Genomic DNA, 21,773 nt, shown 5'->3' on the forward strand with positions numbered 1-21,773 from the left:
CCTTGTACTCCTCTTTCTCCTCTTTGAATCACTTTTTAGGTTTCTTTCTCACATTCAGCTTGTTTATGAGCAACGCTCCTACCTTCTTCATGAGGGATATATAGAAGAACTTAATTAGCTTAGTTTAGTGTATTGATCTTACTTATGAATTCAATCAAATGCTAAATTATTCAATGGAATTAAAGCAAGATGAGAACTGGTCATTAATTGCTGCTACTATCATGAGATTAATGGAACTGTGACCAGGGAAGAATCACTTTCAGAAATTTTGAAATTCTGTTTTTAACACATTTCTAGCTAGTTAGAAAATCCAGAAAATGCAGGCAGCAGTCTGAATGTTTTTGAATCATATCCACATTTTATTTACTGCATGTTCCATGTTCTGAACCAAACAGGTAATGTGTATATATGACATCTTAATTTATCTGTCCTATTCTTAAACCTGGCATTTTCTGAAAGTGAGATCGTAATCTTAAAAGTGGAATCTCAAATATAAAATTTTGGGATCGTGGCATAATGATCAAAGACAAACTACTTTGCAATTCATTTTCTTTGTTAACGCTTTGTACCCTTTGGGTTCTTAAAATAAAAGTGGTGTTCTATAACACTGGAGCCAAACACTAATGCTCCTTTCCAACAGGGCTTCTGAATGATGGAACTGTGGGCATCTTCCGAGGCAACCAGATGCGTTTGAAACGAGCTTGTATCCGGAAAGCGAAAATCTCTGCGGTGGCTTTCCGGAAAGCATTCTGCCATCACAAGCTGGTAGAACTTGATGCTACTGGGGTGAATGCTGATATAACAATCACAGACATTATAAGTGGACTTGGCAGCAATAAATGGATCCAACAAAATCTGCAATGCCTTGTGCTGAACTCACTAACTCTTTCTTTGGAAGACCCATACGAGAGGTGCTTCAGTCAGTTGTCTGGGCTTCGTGCATTGAGTATTACCAATGTTCTGTTCTACAATGAGGACTTGGCAGATGTTGCTTCACTTCCTAGGTTAGAAAGTCTGGATATATCGAACACCTCTGTTACTGACATAACAGCACTCCTCACCTGCAAAGACCGACTCAAGTCTTTGACCATGCACCACCTGAAATGCTTGAAAATGACCACAACCCAGATTCTGGATGTTATAAGAGAACTAAAATACCTGAATCACCTTGATATTTCAGATGACAAACAGTTCACATCAGACATAGCACTTCGTTTGCTGGAACAGAAAGATATCTTGCCTAACCTTGTGTCTTTGGACATTTCTGGAAGAAAACATGTTACGGATAAAGCTGTAGAAGCATTTATTCAGCAACGTCCCACAATGCAGTTTGTAGGACTGCTAGCTACTGATGCCGGCTACTCAGAATTCCTAACAGGAGAAGGAAACCTAAAGGTTAAGCGGGGGAATTAATTTTACTGAAAAATTACAATGTGCAGGAAAAATAGAACTAATCATTTGTAACAAATGTATGTAGGTGTTTCAGAAGGAGGCTGTATATTTTTTTTTTAACTGTTAATTGTAATTACTGACTTTATGTCAAATTCCTACTTAATTCTGGCACAGAAACTGCTAAATTTACGTAATACTATTGTAAGAAGCATCTATCTTCTGTGCCTTTTCAGTGAGCCTTAGATCCTGATTTAACATAACGGATCCGAGAGAACTGAACTTTGTCTAGTCTGAAGTCATTTACTGGAAAAATATTCTCTGGATTCCAGCACAGTACCTAGCATAAGGCAGCAATATGTAAGAGGTGGAGGTACAATTTGCATAAGCTGAGCAGTTCATGATGAACCCAGCAGACACAATAAAACTTAATAACTGAGCTGCTGTTGTACTCCATCACCACTTCCATTTCCTATTACAGTATTTTTACCCACCTTGAAAGGTCTTTTGGTGATGAACATGTAAGAAGCAATTACTTAGGACAAAAAACTTCCTCCTCGTGAACAAATCCTAAATTACTCAGCCCCTTAGGATGAGATTGCTGAAGTGCATCAATTTATCTTTTAGTGCAAGCAACAAGATGTCGTTCCCTGTTCTGTAGAACATGCACGCACTTACTGGAGAATGAGCCTATCCTGTCCCTGATATGAAGGGGTCAGAATTAAAGAAGAAAAAGATATTTTAGACATGTCAGTATCAGCGGTATATAATCTCTGATTCTGAGTTTTGTTTTCTACTGTGCCATGAGGATGATGGAAACTGCAGAGGGAATGAGGAAGAGTTTGCATAATGTGTCCATAGTTTAGTCTGTCTCCTGTGCAAGTTGAGTTTTGCACTTCAATTTTAAAATTCGGAATGCTCTTGTTATAGGCAAGTGAGGTAACACAGCTACACAATTTTATTCCCCCCCCCACCGGAACTTTTGACAGTTGTTAATGGCTGAGTCTCTTGAGTACTTAGTTGTCACAGCTGATAGCGATGTGTATGAATGTTGAAATGCATTGTTGGAGAAAGCAAGTTCCTGTTTGGTGATGTACGGCATCAGGAAATTATACCTCATGTTTGGTATAAAATAATTCAATATAATCCTTGCTATTTAGAATACATGCTTCACACAAGTGACTGTGCTATGAAAAGGCAGGAAGGAAGAAGGTTTCAATAATGTGAAAATCATGATGAACTTGTAGCCGTATAGTTAGCAAAAAGCAGTTTGCATTTCTTTCTTGTTTCTTTTTTTAAGGCATAGTTGTCAAGAAGAGACTGTAGGCAGTGATTGGGTCCCTCCCCCCTTTTTTTTTTTTGGTGACCTGAAATTCATTAGTGACTATACTGAAATACTCAGCTGCTTGGTCTAGATACGGCTAAAGAATAAACAGGACACAGCACTCATGGAGACAGCAGAAGTGAAATATTACTGTCTTTACAGCAGTCCTCTGAAATTTGATTATAGAAAATTCTTGAAAGATTGAACACTAGGCAGACATTATAGTTGAGAACATGAAGCCAAATGGAAATTCTTCATGTAGTGTATAATTGGCTGCAAAACATGTCAGTAAATATGATTGCCCTGTTCTAATCAGTAGAGAATACAAAACAAAATCCAAGATGGTATTGGTTCTCTCAAGGCTGTAATATATTCCTGATCTAGCAAGTTTCAAAAAATTTGGCTCTATACAATACAGGATGCACAGAATGTGACACTTCAATCTATGAACATTTGCTTTCCCTTATGTGACACATTAAGTAGAACAAGTTCTGCTTCCCTAAGAATTTAAAAAAACAGTGATTGCAGCAATGATTCATTGAATAGTAGGACTGAGGAACAAACCGTCTACAGCTATACAACTTACAGTTATAAAGTAGATAAAATGTAGTTAAATGGAAAATATAGCAGATTGGGAGGTGGAGAAAATTTGCAGCTAGTTGCTGATTTAATATTCTGAACTTAAGCTCGTATTAGTCAACAGCTGATAGCTTCTAATGCAGTCTTTGCTTAAGTTAGCTCATTGTTTAGTTTTCACATGTATTTAAAGTCTGGTTTTAAGAATTACTTCTTTAGCAGAGAGCAATGGTTAGTTCTTTAATACAGTACTGGAAAGCTATTGCTACAGATATAACTTATAAGAAACTTGATGTAGACGAAGAATGGAAATCTTTTCTTATCACCAGAGCTAGAACCCAGAGCCAAAAAATTACAGCCAAAATACCATCTTCATCAGTTTATCAGCAGCATTTGACAGAGCATTCAGTTACATGTAGTGCTTTTAGGCATTTGGTGCATCATAAGCAGCTTTTGTTATGAAGTGCTATTTTTACTTACTGGTTTCATACAGTTCTGCTTAAAGACATGGCTGAAGCCTAACTTTGGCTTATAATGCAGATTCCTCTTTATGAAGAATATTTGAAGATCGTGTAGTTCTGGATTAATATGGCCAGATAAAGTAATCATTTGCTTACTGAAGGATTTGGCTAAAAATATCACCACCTTTGAAACTGCAGCTTTGCGCTTTTTAAGAACAAAATTTTTAAAGTAAAAAGATGACATCTTGAACTAAAGATTATTTCTCTGTTCGTAGGTGTCCGGAGAAGCAAATGAAACTCAGATTTCTGAAGCACTGAAGCGTTACAGTGAACGGGCCTTCTTTGTGAGAGAAGCACTCTTTCATTTATTCAGCCTGACGCATGTAATGGAAAAAACAAAGCCTGAAATTTTAAAGGTAAAGTAATATAGTTTTGATGATTGTCATGCATTGTTCCTTAAACTGAGCTCATCCCCAAAACCCTGGTATGAATTATTTTATAAGTTTTTACATTTTTTCGGTTGTGATTTTTAAGATTAAAATTTTAATGTCGGAGAAAAATTAACAACTATTTCAACAAGTTATGTATATGGTGAATTGTGTCATTAGAACATATACGTACTGGGTCAAATCAAAGGTCTGTCTAGTCTTATTCCCCAGGTACAACAGTGCCTTCTGCTGATGCTTACAAAGCAGTAATAATAAGGAAGGCATTTAGTGATACTTCACTGTCACCTTCCAGTATGATAGCAAGTGAATAAATATTGTTACTGTTTTATATTGGGCTCTAATTTGGAAAATCCTAGAAACTTCCTTAGAAATCCATTGTAGGCATTGGCTTTCCATGTCTAGAACACCAGGAATGGTTTAGTTTTTACTGTGATCATAAAAAGAGGTATCAGTAGGACAGATTATTTTTGGTTTTCCTATCCTCTTTGAAGTTGAACAAGTGACCTTGATTTTGTTGGCTTCAGTATTAAAAAGACTTTGGCAATCAATAATCAACACGAAAAATATTTTCTTACTTGAGACCACAATCAACATACATAGCCAAAAACATAATTCAGGAAGAAGGTGTGAAAAATATATCCTGACCTCGCAGCTTAGGATGTGATCTGAAATGGCTGGTCACCAAACAACAAGCCACTACATTACACGTAATTACCATTACACTGCAGAAACTGTGTCCTACCTCATTCATCTCTGAAAGGGTTTGGTGATTTTTATCCCAGTGTGGAGAGCAAACCCTGGATCTTTCTAGGAATCTTTCATTCCATGCAGCATCTCCTTTGAGAGGCTGCCGCAACCGGTGCAAAAGGACTTGGAGAAATAGAAGTTGTCAGCTTTGAATCACTGAGCAGAAGGAAATGTTCTTCCTGAGAATTAAAATCACACCAGATGGATTTTTCACCTAAGTAAAAGGGAGGCAGAAATTGGGTGCTGTGAGTCATTGTTGTGGCCTCAAGCAACAATGGATTGCTCTTGAGGTGTGTGTGCAAACGTGTAACTAACTAATGTGGGCAAAACTCTTGCATTTCAGCTTGTGGTTATTGGAATGAGAAATCACCCCCTGAACTTGCCCGTGCAGTTAGCAGCAAGTGCATGTGTCTTCAACCTAACCAAGCAAGATTTAGCAGCAGGCATGCCTGTGCGGCTTCTGGCCGATGTTACTCACTTGCTCCTGAAGGCCATGGAACACTTCCCAAATCATCAACAGGTAAAAGATGAAATTTCTTAATTTTCTGTAGGATTCCTTGTCTTGTGGATCTTACAAAAGGTTTCTCCACATCTCATGACCTCGTGGAAATATGTTTAATGATTCATAGCAAGAAAGTGTTCTGAAATATGTATGTCTCTGAAGTAATTCTTTTTCATTTCTCATAGCTGCAAAAGAATTGCCTTCTTTCACTATGCAGTGACAGAATACTTCAGGATGTTCCATTTAACAGGCAAGTTTTATATGTCAGTTAAAATGAGTTGTAGCATTGCAGAATACTTTTCTTTTTTGTCTGTTCCTTCAGAAGGTTTGTTTCTGGTCTCAGTTTTGCTCAGTTTAAATCATTCCAGTGTGCTGAATTTGTCTGGTCTATATTATTTTGGGCCTGTAATTCACGATTGAATATAGGTCTGAAAAAAAATCCTTTGGTGTACAGGAATTTTTTTTACTTCACCTGGATGTGTCTATCACTAATTGTGTGTAACAGAAGTCAGGATTTCTCTAGGAAACTATGGGATTGCTTTTTGCAGAGATTTTTCTACTTAAATGTTTTGCCCAAATGCTTTGAAGTGTGTTGGTCTGATGTTTCAGAAGATTGTGCCAAATTTTTCTTCCTTCTTTGGAAGCAATTCCTGTGCACTTTGATACATAATTAGAAGTAAGAGACCCTAAGCAAACAACTCAAAGCTGACTGAGGCTCATGCAATACCTGTAACTTCACTGTGTATTTCTACTGTTTTTTTTGGTACAAGGCATACTTCTTCCAGTTTATTTTGTCTTGCATGCATTTCTAGCCAATGTGTTGTCTGTGTACATTTTTCTTTTACTAAGACTTATGAGACTTCTAAAAACTGAATTTATTTTTAACTTCCAGGTTTGAAGCAGCCAAACTTGTCATGCAGTGGCTGTGTAATCACGAAGATCAAAACATGCAAAGGATGGCTGTAGCCATAATTTCCATTCTTGCTGCAAAGGTATGAAATTTAAGCTTTGAGGTGATAGGATAATATTTCTGAAATCTAAAAAATTGTTGATATGGTTCTGTTTGTTTACAGCTTTCAACAGAGCAAACAGCTCAACTTGGTGCAGAGCTCTTCATTGTTAGGGTAAGTCAGATACTTTCCTGACAGTCAAAAATACCATCCTCTCCAGCTACTCATGCTAACAGTATTCCTAAAGATACAAAATAAACATAAGTAGATAGAATTCTAAGAACACATTAACCTGTATTCATTTGAAAGTTCTTTAGAAGAGAAGAGCCTAGGGAATTTGTTAGAGATAATATCAGAGACAGTGGCAATGAGACATATTATCATAGATGAAAAGAAGCCAAAGTGGAAAAACTTGACACAATTAATACAAAGTAAAATAGCAAGACATCTCTTTTGAAATCCATTGTATAAGACGAAAGATGCTCAAAAAGAGAATATTTGAAGTAAGTGGTTAGTGCTGTCAATGTTCACGTGGAGTCCACAGTTCTGTGGATGGCTTTGTGCCGTCTGTAATAGTACTACACATGTAATTATGGTGAAGAGAAAGGAATTCCTCTAGCAGGTAACCATGTTCAAAGGGGAGGTAAAAAGTTTAATAGCTGTTTTATTTTGTATAGTTTGACCCTAAACATGTAGATCTTTACTCTGCATATAAATGATAGCTATGCATTACCCCAGTTGGTGCAGAAAGAAGCAGAGGAACTAATAATTTTTTGATACGCAATCATAACTGGGATTTTTTGATTGGGTTTTTTCCAGCAACTTCTACAAATAGTTAAACAGAAAACAAATCAGAATCTTGTAGATACTACCCTCAAGTTCACGTTGAGTGCACTTTGGAACCTCACTGATGAATCTCCAACAACATGTCGGCACTTCATTGAGAATCAAGGGCTAGAACTTTTCATGAGAGTCTTAGAGGTAAAGAATTCAGTTTTGGTGGTGGGTTATCAACATACGTTGATAATTAACAATGTTTCAATAATAAGCATAAATAGTCACCTATAGTTTGTTTCTTTTTTCCACAGTCTTTTCCGTCTGAATCATCCATTCAACAGAAAGTTCTTGGACTTCTGGTGAGATGAACACACAAAAAAAAGCCTTGAGATATATAATTTTAAAAACGGATTTTTTTTTTTTAACCCCATGTTAATCTGAAAACTTGCCTAATATTTTTACGTTCTTCTTTAATCTTTATAGTGTGCATTATTCATAACTGACATTGTTTTGTACTGTTTTACCAATTCTCCAAAAGCACTAGTTATATTGAAATTGATGGTTACAGTAAACAAAAAGAGCTTTTAAGAAGGAGCAGTGAGTAAGGCTTCAGATGAGTCCAAATACAAAAAGTAGGTTGAAAATCAATGGAATTCAGAATTATGCACTGCTGAAGTTTGCTGAAATTGAGTGTGTTCAAGAATGTTAAAACTAGCCTTTACTTTAGTGTACTCTGCATGCTAACGGCCTAAAATTATTTATGAGAAAACCTCTTTGTTTTGAGGCAAATTTCTGCATTAGACCAGAAAAGTTTTCAAAAGCAAAAGTAGTATTTTGGCATCTGGTGGTCACCTGGATGTATGAAGATCTCATCCTGGTGTCTATATGTGTTTACTTACATAATGTAGTTCAAGTTTATGTTTCTCTCTCTCATGTTGTATTCTTTCTGTTGATATTTTCTCTTTTCTGTTTTCTCCCCCCGCCCCCCTCCCCTCCAGAATAACATAGCTGAAGTTAAAGAACTCCATTCTGAATTAATGTGGAAGGACTTTATAGACCACATCAGTAAATTACTGCACAGTGTGGAGGTGGAAGTTAGCTACTTTGCAGCAGGGATTATTGCTCATTTGATATCTCGAGGAGAGCAGGCCTGGACATTAAGTCGCAGCCAGAGGACATCTCTCCTTGAACAGCTGGTACAGAAATGATGGTGAATTTTATCATACTCTTCTAATATTTTTTCAAGGTTTGTATTTAACAGTGAGTGTTCTTGGTTCTGTATTTTGCAGCATTCTGCCATTTTGAATTGGCCAACCCCAGAATGTGAGATGGTGGCTTACAGGTAACTATTCTCTTGACTCAGAGTTTGGAAAGTAAACTGAACTAGTTTAAAACTTGATCCCGAAGCAGAGTGAGCTACTAGCCAGACATGGTTTTGTCCAGTGGAAAAACACCTATCGGCTTAAAATATACCCCATGTTAATTTTCCCTTTGTGAGCAAAGAAGGTTAGGAACTCCTGTAAAAGAAAAATATAATGTTGTTCTGCCTGCTTTTCTACTAAAGGTATTCAGCTGCATGTCTAAAAGACTCAGACACAAAGATTAACCGGTAAGGTTATATTGGCTAGCACTATGTTAGCACTATCTGTCCTAGATAAAGAAGCTTGAGGCCAAAATGTACAATTAGATAATTACTGTCCATCTAATCCTTATAACTTCCACTGGTTTTACTCCTGTTTTTAAGGAGCAGGAGGCATCCAGATAGTATGGTAAAAGCATACCACATATCCACTATATATGATTTTTGCTAGTAATTGTCTTAAACATTAAAAGACTTGCCTGCTGCATCTAAAACTCTAGTTTATCAAGTGTCTCTCCTAGTTAAACCCATAGCTGAATGAGTAGACAACATGTGAAGTAATAATATCTAGTAGTAAAGTGAGTTGCTGTTCCTCTCCTTTTTTTTTAATAGGTCTTTCAATCCGTTTTTTCCACTACTTGGCTGTTTCATGACACCTGGTGTCCAGTTATGGGCAGTGTGGGCCATGCAGCACGTCTGCAGCAAAAATCGTATGTATTTAAAATAATATTACCCTCAAAATTCTTATTTCTTAGTATATTATTCACTAGCATGAAGTGGGAAAAATAAGAATTCCTAGAGTATTCGCTCCAAATCTCTGGAGAAACTACATTTAGCCTTTGACTAAATGGGGCAGGAAAAGAGAGTAATAAAAGTTCTTTGTCGTCTTTATTTACTGGAATTTTACTGTTAAATGCATAATATTAATTCCAAAATGTGGACATGTGTTAAGGTTAACCACACTTTTGGCTTGCACAGGTGTTTTTATTCAGAAATGTAAATATTAATAATGGGCAACAAATTTTTTCTAAATTAAGAACAATGATTGTAGCAGGTAGCTATCTCTTACTATCTGAACAGAAGTTTTAGGTAATCCTTGTCTGTAATCACCTTTTTGCAATAACTTGCTATGACCTGAAGGTCAGTTTCTTAATCTGTCTTTCCAATCTGCAAAATGAGAACACCAATGTCTTGTTTGTAAAATGATTTGAGAGCATGTGATGAAATGCACGAGTGTTGGGGAAGGAAACAAAGCCCCTGAGTGTACTTAAATGTAAGACTGGACAAACCTTCCTGCTTTTAATGCCTTTTTTTGACATAAATTTGTACAATGTGAATGTGTGTATTGTCATTCACTTCTACCAGATATAAAGCAGCTTTCCTCTAAAGTATTAAAAGTATTTTCTCTGCCAGCTTTTTAATCTTCTTGACAGCAGTATATCTATGCTTGTTTATCCCTGTCCTATAAATCACTATTCCTATAGTGAAAAGACATCTATTCGGGACCAAACAAAACATGGCATAATATATAATTGCACATAACATACTGTTTTCCTACTCTTTATAGAGCTTGTAACTGTAATGAGACACTGTTCCCAGGGTACACTGTCCAGAGATCTGTGAGGACTCTTCCCATGTTGAAGTAGGACTGTTCTGACAAAGTTATTCTACTGGTCAGACTCTCGATAACAGTTTTTGATTAAGACCCTGTAATTCTGTATTAATGAAATTAAAGCAAGCTTTCTCCCCCTCTTTGTGCCTCAGCCCTGTTAACTTAGGTCCTATTTGTTCTATTTATTTTTAGTGTTTATTTTGTGCTGCCCTAACCTCTGGGCTTTCAACATGCCACAGAGGTTTGTATTGACAGTAACTGCTCTGTAGAATGGAGAGGCTGGAAATAACTCAGATAGCATACTCCTGATTTGAGATCAAGACAGTATTCCTGAAATTTAGTTCTGATAGTAGTTGGTGCCAGAAGCTTCTGGACAAAGTTGCAGAGAAACAGAATGTTTGGTAGCAAATGTAATAACCTACTCTAAGGGAAAATGTGTTTGATTCTGAAATATGGAGATTTATTTGCGGGGAGAATCTTAAGCTTTTGGTGCTTGGCACCGAGAAGCTTTTTGTCCTGGAGAGGAGATGCATTTTATTTTGACCTCCTCTTTTAGATGAGGGTGAAAAGTAGTCTGGAATTAATGGGATTGATTTTTCTTGTTTATTTTTTCTCCTTTTGCTGTTTCTCTATATCATATCCACCACAATGAGTTAACTAAAATATTACTAGCACTGCAGTAAATGTGATCCCCAGTGAAATGATTAATGTCAGCATTTAAACAACTCTGGTGTTGCTTCACCAATACGAATCGTGAAATTGGGCACATCTGAGGTAATGCTCTGTGGATTGCATTACAGGCATCCTGACCTTTTTGTAACAACTTCTGAAGCTTGCATGCTACATTAAACGTATAGCTCTTTTTATAGCTGGTCCTTGCACGTAGTAACACTGGAGCTGATGTAGGTGCACTTTCAACTTTTTAAAATTGATAATGAAAGTGGAAAGAAAAGTGTAATTTTATCCCTGAAAAGGCATTCATAGCAACTTATAACTAGTTAAAGGCCACCATCAATAGTATTTGGCAAACTGTTTTCGAAGGAACTAGTTCCCATTCACTCTACAAGCCTGTACAAATTATGTGGTATATCTGATATACCACATTTTACTATGTAAGTTACCACTTTTTGGTAACTGTTCTGTACTGAGGTTTTTGGTAAAGGTGATATTTTTACCTGGGTACTCACAGATACTATAGTACTTCTGATTCCCGTTTCTTAAAACTTATATATGTGCACTTAAAATGCCTGTAGAGGAGGTGGGAGGAGAGAGAGAATACTGTGCATGTTACAAGGCACTTTCCAGTCAGCTAAGACAGACATGGAAACAGACCTGATTACAATTGTAGTCCTGTCCAAGCAACTCTGTTGTTCTGTTGTCACTTGTTGAAGTACAAATGCACTTCTGTAGGCACTCTAGGGAGTGTCCTAAATGCTGCCTGGTCTAGGAGACGAAAGTGGATTTGAATCTGTGTTTACAGTATCTGCTACATTCACCCTAGATACTTTTTTTTTTTTTAAATCCTATTACAGCTGCCAGGTACTGCAGCATGTTAATTGAAGAAGGTGGTTTACAGCACTTATACAACATCAAGGAAAACGTCCAGACTGATCCACATGTCCAAAGGATTGCTATTGCCATCCTGGATAGTTTGGAAAAACACATTATGCGTCATGGGAGACCACCTCCATGTAGAAAACAGCAACAAAATAAACCGAACTGAAAGCTGCAGGTATAGGAGTGTAAAGTATTGTCTCTGTAACAATCCTTTCTGATGTGTGTGTAGTTGGAGTAACTTGTAATATAGTGGTCACCATTAAAGTGATTTGCCGATAATTGTGGTACCCAGAATCATGTACGGTAACCTTTGGTGAATGTCAACTTTAATGGCAACCACATATGCAACTTGTAAAGGGTCACTGCTTGAGCTGGTCCTACCTGTAGGATTACTGCTGGCTACAAAGAGATGGGACTTGTACAGATCAATATGCACATCTGAAAAAAAGACTTCTAGGAATATCTTGTTTTGTGATTTCTGGGAAAAAAAGTTATTTCATCCCTATGATTGCTGTTCATAACACTGTTTACCAGTTTGGTGTTTGAATAGAACCGTGTGGTTGTGAGATTCAACACTTTCACAGATTAAAACAAAAGTACATGCATGCAGGTTAATATGAGACTTGTAACTAAGGTGACCAAAGTAATTGTCTCATAACCCTTCTGAACACAAATGGGGTCTTCAACTTCCTTTTCCTTTTGCCTGCAAGCTGTGTTCTTTTGTCTTCCTTACTGCTAGAACAATAGGTTTTTGCAGTTCAGCTCCCCCGAGTCCTCCCTGCTCTTAGTAAGGTGGGGATCGGCATTGCATCAGGGAAAGGGGAAACCTGCTGAAGTAAAGCAATAGAAACAGGATTAAAAGGAGATGCAATACTAAAAGGATGAACTAAGCTTGAGATGTTAAACTTGATAACAAGAAGGGGTTTTTGTTGTTGTTTGACTGCTTTTGGTTGTGTGTGATATCTATCTGTTGTTTTTAGAGTACTGATAGGGAAAGGAGAAGGCTCATTAGAGCAAGGTAACTGACTTGTCTTCATCATGAAGGGGATTGCACGTCTTGATAGGAGGCCCAGGATATTTGGTCACCTTATTTATAAGAGACTAATGATTGCTCTGTTGTTTTCTGTAAATATTCTGTCAGTGTTGTGCAGTGAATTATATTTCCAAGTCATCACAGTGCAAAATACCACCCAATGTTCTATGTAAGCCCTGTGTCAATTGCATTGTTTTCTGGAGTGTGAAATTTTACATAAAGATGCTAATTGTAACAACTTATTTCTTTCTTGGTTACCTATGGGTTTCAAATGATGTGTTGAATGAAACACTGCGCGGCATACAGATGCCTGATAAAATACAAGTGATGGAAGCAAACTGCATGTCTGTTCAAATTCAGTTTTATTTCAGGTATTGTTTTTGTTTATCTGGTTAGCCTCCATATTTCATGGCAACTGATTGATATTCAGAGATTGTTCTGTAAATATATTGGTAATTGAGTTTAAAAAGAAAACTTATGTTTGGTAGCTTACTAGCAGGGATGGCTTCTTCATGATGACCGTATTTTACTATTTTTAACTCCTTTCCTCTCCCAACTCCCATCCTTCAAATAAAAACATCACCTCTAATCTTCAATAATCTAGTTATTGTGTATTTCAGCAACTTCAAAAGGTACTGATCCAGTAATTTAATCAATGTTGTGTAACTGCTTTTTGTACAAAGCTATAATTTGGCTAGCGTCATTTTCATGTATGTATCTAGTTATATACCATTTTCTTGATTTGGAAAGAAATTAAATTGGTTGTAGCTTTGAATTGTGAAGGTGGTTTAAAAAATGAAAAATGGCCTGCAAGCCTTTACCCACCACCCTTCTGAGATGTCTGCTACGGTACTTCTGCTACGAAACTTCTGTTACATGAAATGGAACACAAAACTTGTCAAAATTGGTGTTACTAGAATGAACATAAATCAATTGCTACAAGATTTTAAAATAAAGATGACAACTCTCCTTACAGTACTGGTTTTTCCTAATAACAGGAGAACTTGCTAAAGCATTTTAACAAAACGGGGGGGGGGGGGGGGGGGGGCAGGGAAGTCTACTACTATATGCAGCACAAAATGAATGTAATACTGGCATCAGTCCAGATGGTGAAGCTGTTACTTCATGAAGTTCTGCAACCAGCAAGCAGAGAGATTGTAAATGATTTTCCATACCCTTCTTGTTTTGTTCCCGCATGCTTCAGGCAAACAAATAGTGAGCAGAGTTCTTTTAAGCTGAAAAGTATGAACGCCTATAAGGTATAAATCCTGCATTCCTGTGTAGCTTCAGGAGTTCCTGCCAGGGTAGAATAATTCTGGAAGCAACTTTTAAACTCTCTTGTATTTCACCTGTGGCATTTGCGATCTTTTTTGTGAAGGCTGAAGATTATACCTGCTTTATCTTTGCAGATCTTTACATAGGAAACTTGTACGTGTATAATCTGGTAAGGTTACCTCACCCACAGAATTGCTTGGGTAACTTTTGGCACAAGTGAAATTGTGGTGTGCTTAGAGACTATCATAGCATAAAGTGACACCCAGTTCCAGTGTGGTAAGTTACATTTTTAAAGTATATTTTGATAACCTATAAAGTAATTACTAGAAATGTATTTCTCTATACTAATTCATTTTTGCTTTAAAGCCCCAGTCTAGGGAAGTAAGAAGTTGTAGAGCTAAATTGTGCAGTACATCTCAGTGCTGGAGAACCTCTAAGCAGAGGGGGGAAAAAGTAACTTCAGGCAGGCAACAGAGAAAAATAGGTCATGGGAGAGAGGTGACATGCTTGAGATGTCTGGCATAGACTGATATGGTGGCCATATATACATGCACATACAGGCCTTGCATTTTCTCAAGCACTGATACCAAAGAGACGTTAAGTTCAGTTGGCTGGAGCGATAGCACGGCCTTTTGCACTATTCACAACAGATCTGGGGTAAAATGCCATTGCTGTGTTAATACTGCTAGTTCTGTCTGTTTAGTTGGAAGAGCACTGATAATGGGAAGCGAGCTGAGGAAGGTTTTCTTTCTTTACAAGCTGACTTTCTCCTCAGAGTGATTTTTTTTTTTTCTTTTTCCTATCAATGTTTAGATGCAGCATGTTTTCTGCCTTTTTTTTTTTAATTTGCTTATGGTAAGCCAAAGCTTCTCCATATTCCTTACTTGACATCTGTTTGAGAGCCATAACCACTGACTTAAGATGTATGCTCTTTAAAAACATCAGCTGTACAAAGTTAAATCTTTATTTGGGAATTCTTACAGCAATATGATCCAGTGGAGTATTTAGAAATGCAGTCCAAAGCAAGGAGCTAAGTACAGAGCATGCAGTCATAAAAATAATCCCAAGAAATTGGTGGGTCTTCTTCAGTCCTCCTTTACCTTCAAAAAATCAAGGGGACGCTAGGAAGCATCATTTGCCGATAAACTGAGGTGGTCGTTTCTCCTTGAAGGCAGCCATCCCTTCCTGACGGTCTCTTGTGGGAATATTCTAAATTTTTAAAGAAAAAGTGGTATGTTTTTCATTGACAAGTCTGTGTTTTTAAGTACTGACTAATTTGGCAGTAGTGGTCTTAAGACTAAGATTCCTTTTCTTTCAATGATATGTTAAAGGTCCCACCTTCCATGTTTTGCAATTAGGAAAATGAGACTGGGTTGTAGCGTAAATCACAAGCAAAGCATTTAAGACAAAGACCATACACCACAAACTATATTAAGAAAACAATTTTCCATAAATTTAATACTTTATCATCTTAAAATACATTGAGAGGCACAGCAGTTACATTGTTCCGTTAGCTGAGAAAGGTGCATGCTCTCAAAACTTGTCAGAAAGAATGACTACAGGAGGAACCTGTTTTTTAATTTGTTAAAACAAGAACAATTCGTAAAGCTCATCCTATAGTTAACATTGTTGAAACTTAAGAATATACAATGACATTAGAACGGTATTTAAGGAAGGACTCTGGTCTCAGGCAAGCTGAGGGAGGCAGCTATGTGTGACACAACAATTAATATTCTGAAATAGGTATCTGGAACTGCACTCAAGTTATGTTCTCAAAGCTTTAGATTTAGCTGTTAGTGTTCCCTTATAGAGAGGAAAATACAAGAGGATGCTGTGAATACCTGGCTTTAGAAAATGTACAGTTGTTCCTTTCAGGAATGTATTCTGAAGGTAACCTACCTGGGCGTAACACATCCCCTCAATAGCCATCCCTGATGCAATGTCAACCTGGGGATGAGAGGGAAGGAGGGAGACTTGTCTGAAGTATAGCCCTCAAAACTCTTCACAGCCCTCAGATCAAGAAACATTCACTTGTAGTGAGTGACTTGCAGTCCTGTATTAGAACTACAGTGCTAGCATCTGTAGAAAAAAAATCCTGCCATATTAACTTTGTCTTTAAAGAAAATCTTTAAAACCCCTGAAATGGTTTTAAATGCCTTGTCTAAACGAGGATTATAACTCATCTGTTCTAAACAGCCTGTCTGCTTCATTTACCACAGCATTTTAAAAAAAAAATAATTACCTCCATTCCTCTGTTTATTGCCAGTTTGCCCATTTTCACAGCAAATGGAGCCTTTATTAAAGGAAAAAATACCAAAACAAACCACAATAAACATTTAAAAATAATTAAAGCCACATCAGTTCATAATAGCATAGTTGTTGTATCATTATCCTACCTCCAAATGACCTTTTAGTCTACAGAAATTTGCAGTAAGTTAATAAGTGTTTTTTAAAAACAATTTGGTGTTATCTACAGTTAATAGATGTACATGGTGCAAGGTTTCAATGTGTCCTACAGGTCTGCATAACCACAGCTGGGAGGTGAAACTGTGCTATAGGTTAAGCAGCTGGATGTTAAGACTTGTTCCTACAGAAACTGCATTACAAAACAGGACAGAGTTAAGAGACTTAAACATCAGGAACCAAGACTTTAATTATTAATTTCATAGAAAGGAATTTCAACTGTTTGTTTGCTTGCTCTCTCTTAAGGGAAGCACAAATGCCTTCTTTACATTGACCACATGAATAACACACTTACCTGAGGAAGGATTTCTTTAGCCAAAGTTAATGCTCTCTGGTAAGCTGCATCTCCCTCACTGTTTTGTGGCACTGTGTGATTTACTAATCCCATTGAGAAGGCTTGTTGTCCATCAATCTGTCTACCAGTGAAAATTAGTTCCTTTGCAAGACCTATTCCAACACATCTAGGCAGGCGCTGGGTTCCACCTTATGACAACAGCAAAAACACCATTTTCCATTTCTGAGAAATGCCCAAAAAACAATAGTATTTTGTCTCCTTATATAACAAGGAGGTTTGAAAAATAAAGAGATCATGTGTGTCTTTAATAACTACTAGCTGAATATGTCAACAATTTGCAAGGCATCTGAAAGGCTTCAGCATCCTTTTGAGTATTCTGATAAACAGGAAAAGGTGTAAAGGGACTTCCCTAAATTCATAGCAAGTCTGAGACAGAGCTTGGAACAGAACTCTTGATTCATAGATCTCTTGGGTCACGGTAAGATGCTACTTCTATTTTACATTGAAAACACTTCAAGTGCTCTAATGGCAAAATATTTACTATACAGCTGAAAAAGTAAGAGACTGAAGATTTAATGAAGGTCACCTGCTCCAGGAAGAAGCCCTCTTGTGGTCTCAATAAGGCCCATTTTAGCTGATGAAGCTATTGAAAAATAAATATAAGGTTTAGTTACTTTTTGATCTGCGTAACTACAGATTTTCCATACCGAACTGATTAATAAAACTACAAACTGTCAATACTGAACTGGAACTCCATTTCTCCAGGGAGCTAGAAAGTCTGAATACTACAGTGCTTAATCAATGTCCATCTCAAGTCAGATGAGGGACGTGTAGTATGGCTGCTTACCCCTAATGTAGCAATTTTATCTAGAAGAATGAACCTCGGGTCCATACTAGATGAAAGGTAATGGATAGAAGAATGGGAACAGAAGAAGGAAGTCTTCCAGTTCAAACTGATTTAAGTAGGGAAGGTTAGATCTAGCCAGAGTGCTGATCTGGTATTACACGATAATAACTATTCAGTTCTACCAATAAATAGTTTTCTGAAGGAATCCTAATCTAGTCTAAAAATAGGCTTTACTTTTTAAGGAAGGAAACTGCTTTCCCAATAGTAACCAAATGTCACAATTTCTGGACAAATGCCTACTCATTTCTTGAACTGTGTAAGTTCCCCTCTTAGCCTACTGGATTCCATTAACAGTCAGCTATCATGCATGTAAGTTATCTTTAAAATATAGTCACCGATTACAAAAAGAATCCTACATTAAGCAACACACAAACCTGCTACTCGAAGGTCACAAGCTAATGCCAGTTCTAGTCCACCACCCAATGCGTAGCCATCTATCGCAGCAATTGTGGGTACAGGCAGGGCAGCTAGAGAAGACAATACAGATTATATAGTTTTGTTCCAGAAGTTCTGTTCCACTCACTTCTGGAATTTAAATGCTTAAATTCTAAAGCTTTTATTAGTTCTCCAATTCAAAATTGTTCAAGAATTCATTTTCTTCTGCCACAAACTGACTGTCTTTAAACAGTAGAAACTGTCTTTTTGCACTTTTCCCTTCTTTGTAAGAATGCAGAACGTTCTTCTTAAATGCAAAGAAGCATGCAAATACAAAGTACTGCAACACAAAACAGGATTAATTGTCTCCTTGCAAATTTATGATGTGAATATCCAGCTGTTGCGGTTAAACAGTCAAAACAAAGACACCATCCCTTGTCACTGTTACAAGGATTAGCTTTTCTGCTGCTTTTTGTAAGCCAAGGCTCCTGTACGTGGTAAACACTGTTGTCACCTCATAGTTGACGAACCTGAGGTACCTGAGGATTAGTTGCTTGATAAGATACCTTTTTAAATACTCAGGGAGCTGGAAGCAGACTTCAGGCGTGTGCTAGTTCTGTGCTGTAACTACCCCACCCTCCCTCCCCCGACTGCTTCTGTGGTTTGTGAGACAGGGTCATTCTCTCTACGTTGTTGTTTGTTTTTTAATTACTGCAATTCTGATTGGTATTTTAGTCAGGTTTCACTTTGGTATTCCTCTCTAGTGAGAGCACAATAATTCATAAATAGGGGAAGAAAATCAATTGCAGAAGTCCATATTCCTTTTGGGGAAAAAAAAAAAGGGGGGGGGGAGTTGTAGCTACAAACCCCCTGACATTCAACAAATCCATTCAGAGATCAAAATCCATGGTCATTGCCATTTCCTGAGTGCTCCAGAGCATGTATTAAAAGTGGGACAACCAGCATTGCTCATTTTGTCTAGCACTGTCTCCCAAGGATTACACAGAACTGTATATAGAATGCTTTGTTACAGCAGGTACTTATTATATGCATGCATGTGTGCTGCTCTTCAACATGGAAAAGGCAGTACTGAAATGCATCATGTCCTTGGAACGGCATCAGGATAGTTGGTATTTAATTCTAATCAGATGTTTGTTTCAGGCATAAGCTGGAGCCATTTGGGAAGCTACTCCTAAACGGATAACCTGCTGGGGCTAGCATCCTTCCCCTCCTGCAGCATTTCTAAATGTCTCAGTACAGGCAGTCTAGAACGAATTTCCTGAGATAATCATTTACCTATTTCATCCATGAGATTTCTCAGCCTTTTAACAAAGTGTCCAACTTCTGCATCATCCATCTTTGCACGTTCCTTTAAGTCTGCACCTAAATAGAGAAAAAGGTTAGAATCCAGGAACAGGGAAAAGACATCTGAACTGTGTTGCCTCCTGTCCCTCTCAGAGGACAGACCATTTCAGAAGTCTTGAAATAAGAGTGTTCTGGTTAAGTAAGGTCAGTGGAAGTTGGAGTGTGGACATTTGGGCTGGAGCAGTGGCTAGAGTGCTCCTCTTCTGTGCCCTTCGAACAGATTTCAGAGGAGCACCAATCACTGCATGTAAGGACGATAATCCATAAAACTGGAAACCAAGGACTCCAATACCAGAGGCACCTGTGCTTGAAGATGATTATAAATGGGAAACAAATAGTAGCACCACGTGGCCTGCGTGGCTCACTCCAGCACACACATCTTCCATCACTGAAGCCGAGAGGCAGACAGCCAAAGGAGATAATAATGTGTTTGTTACTTGCTACACAAAAGCCAGCCCGTTTTTCTTTTAGGAGGCATTTCCAACTGCTTTTCTGCACCATCTGATCAGCACACAGCCCTAAAAGCCATCAATTTTTTTCATAATAGTTTGCAGAGCCTTTGTTACTTACCAGCACAAAATACACCTTTCACCTCACTCTTGAACACCACCACCCGAACCTTCTCATCAAAGCGGAGTTGTTCCAGAGCACTGAACAGCTATGAGGGAAGGAGTACAAACAAGAGAAGAAAAACTTCAAGCATATGGATGTATATACCTAAATTATAGCAAGCTCCTATCTATGATAAAAGTTTATCTTTTTTTTTTTTCCCCCTGCAGGTGCCAGGAATTTCCTGGAAATCATATATGTGGAGCCAGCAGGATCCTTCCATGATAGCCTCAGAATCACACGTTTCCCCATCTCTTTTTTTCTTCCATTCAGAGATGAACTTTTGCTGTACCTTAAACGCCCCTTCCTGTCCAGGCATGAGCCAGACTTCCTCTAGAATGTATCAACCTTGAACAGATCATCTGCTAAAGGTCTGACAATGAGTATGTTCTTGTTGTAATCACGCAAGTGAGGTCATTAACTTGCATCCGAGTTAGCTAACTTAAATAATTCCAATATCTCTGTCCCGTCCGCATCTGAAGTTACTGCAGTATAGACATATCATGATCTCTTTTTCTTCAGGCTAACCTGCCTTGCCCCAATGCAGTCTCCCACTGACCTTCAGCAAGAGATTTAAGTTTTTGTTTCAGACTTCCCACAACTATTCTTACTGCATTTAGTTATTGATCATGATTCCAAACATGTTTACAGGCCAGGCCCATACTCACTTCATTTACAAATACTTTTCCCAATGAATTTCTTGCGTGGGGTCGGTTCATTAGGATTTCAGCAATACCTTAGTAATAGGAGACAATTTCAGTTATACTTCATTTAATTCTCTGACACAGTAATTCAACTGGGAACAAGATCTGCATATGCTGCATCTTCTCTTTCCTGAAAATGCATATAAAGTATATTCTAAAACAACCAGTTATTTTAAAAGTGGAGGTGGTAGACCACGTCTATGAAACCCAGTTATGCAGGACAACTGTAAAATTCAGTAGCACTGCAAATAACATAAATAAGCAGACTTTTAAAAAATGAACATGACATCCAAGAATATATGTCTTAGAATCACTGCAGGAATGGAAAAAAACGCCAAACAATCCATCTTAAGTTTCTGTTTCGAATGCTACTTAATTCAGTTTTTATTGTACAGTCGTACTGTGTTCAAGTATATTCCTTAATGAAGAAACCCGTCCTCTTGGGATTGCTGTTTGCATGAGAATAGCACAAACCGGTCACTCCAAGTTCAGGTTCCAGAACCATTTTGAAATTGCAGCTCCATTTAATTTAAAGTTAATAAGCTCATCAGTGGAAAGGACTTCACTCAAAGTTCCTAGGTCCAAGCAGAAAAATACGACCACAACATCCACCTACTTCTTCCTTGCACTTGTGTGTTGTAAATTATTATCCCATGGCTTCTGTATGCTTTGGAGAGAATAAACATCTCCCGTTTCCTTGGCTGGACTTCTGCTCCCTTCCCAGGCCTTAACATTGTAAGATGCTGTTGCTGCTGCGGCAGGTGCACAGATGCACCTTGCATCTGTCACGCCTGGTCCTTCTGCTCTGCTAGAAGATCTCTGTCTTTATTCCTCTACCTATGCCAGTGGCTGGTTAGTAAACAAGAGATATGTCACATAGGAACAAAGACACAGATAACAGCAGGCCCCAGCAAGCAATGGAAATTCACAATTCTGGTAACTACATTCATGTATATGTAAACTAGCAAAACTACCAAGAACTGTTTATAAGCTCTTGCAATAGCTACCCTTACCAGAAAGTAATTCCATTGGCAATCTGAACC

At 37.7% G+C, this 21,773-nt stretch overlaps 2 protein-coding genes across 2 annotated transcripts in view; one reads left to right on the top strand and one right to left on the bottom strand.

Annotated features, from left to right (window-relative positions):
• Window positions 1-13,711, top strand: part of LOC103913662 (protein zyg-11 homolog B) — a 21,051-nt gene extending 7,340 nt beyond the window's left edge. Inside the window, exons 3-14 of the mRNA XM_009320188.1 lie at window positions 641-1,395; window positions 4,026-4,166; window positions 5,290-5,466; window positions 5,634-5,698; window positions 6,341-6,440; window positions 6,522-6,572; window positions 7,218-7,379; window positions 7,487-7,534; window positions 8,174-8,371; window positions 8,465-8,517; window positions 9,148-9,245; window positions 11,680-13,711. Coding sequence (XP_009318463.1) covers window positions 641-1,395; window positions 4,026-4,166; window positions 5,290-5,466; window positions 5,634-5,698; window positions 6,341-6,440; window positions 6,522-6,572; window positions 7,218-7,379; window positions 7,487-7,534; window positions 8,174-8,371; window positions 8,465-8,517; window positions 9,148-9,245; window positions 11,680-11,870 — 2,039 coding nt within the window. The 3' untranslated portion in view covers window positions 11,871-13,711. The remainder of the gene's footprint in view (window positions 1-640; window positions 1,396-4,025; window positions 4,167-5,289; window positions 5,467-5,633; window positions 5,699-6,340; window positions 6,441-6,521; window positions 6,573-7,217; window positions 7,380-7,486; window positions 7,535-8,173; window positions 8,372-8,464; window positions 8,518-9,147; window positions 9,246-11,679) is intronic.
• Window positions 13,712-14,953: 1,242 nt separating this feature from the next.
• ECHDC2 (enoyl CoA hydratase domain containing 2) lies at window positions 14,954-20,866 on the bottom strand. Its single transcript, XM_009320189.1, has 9 exons — window positions 20,695-20,866; window positions 19,988-20,075; window positions 19,349-19,435; window positions 18,052-18,144; window positions 17,357-17,413; window positions 16,771-16,958; window positions 16,255-16,305; window positions 15,912-15,959; window positions 14,954-15,221 (listed from the first exon to the last, which is right to left on the bottom strand). Exons 1-9 carry the CDS (start codon window positions 20,743-20,745, stop codon window positions 15,144-15,146), a joined length of 741 nt encoding a protein of 246 aa, XP_009318464.1. The 5' UTR covers window positions 20,746-20,866; the 3' UTR covers window positions 14,954-15,143.
• Between the last annotated feature and the right edge of the window lie 907 nt (window positions 20,867-21,773).

This window comes from Pygoscelis adeliae, unplaced genomic scaffold, assembly GCF_000699105.1.
Source record: "Pygoscelis adeliae isolate BGI_AS28 unplaced genomic scaffold, ASM69910v1 Scaffold393, whole genome shotgun sequence".
NCBI classification, from domain to species: domain Eukaryota; kingdom Metazoa; phylum Chordata; class Aves; order Sphenisciformes; family Spheniscidae; genus Pygoscelis; species Pygoscelis adeliae.

Bases quoted from the DNA above. Each gene is read 5' to 3' on its own strand.
- ECHDC2 (XM_009320189.1), bottom strand. From the start codon at position 20,745: ATGAACCGACCCCACGCAAGAAATTCATTGGGAAAAGTATTTGTAAAT. The intron at 20,076-20,694 runs GTGAGTATGGGC...CTTCCCTCATAG, and splicing joins GAAAAGTATTTGTAAATGAA to CTGTTCAGTGCTCTGGAACA. The intron at 18,145-19,348 runs GTAAATGATTAT...TGTCTTCTCTAG, and splicing joins AAATCTCATGGATGAAATAG to CTGCCCTGCCTGTACCCACA.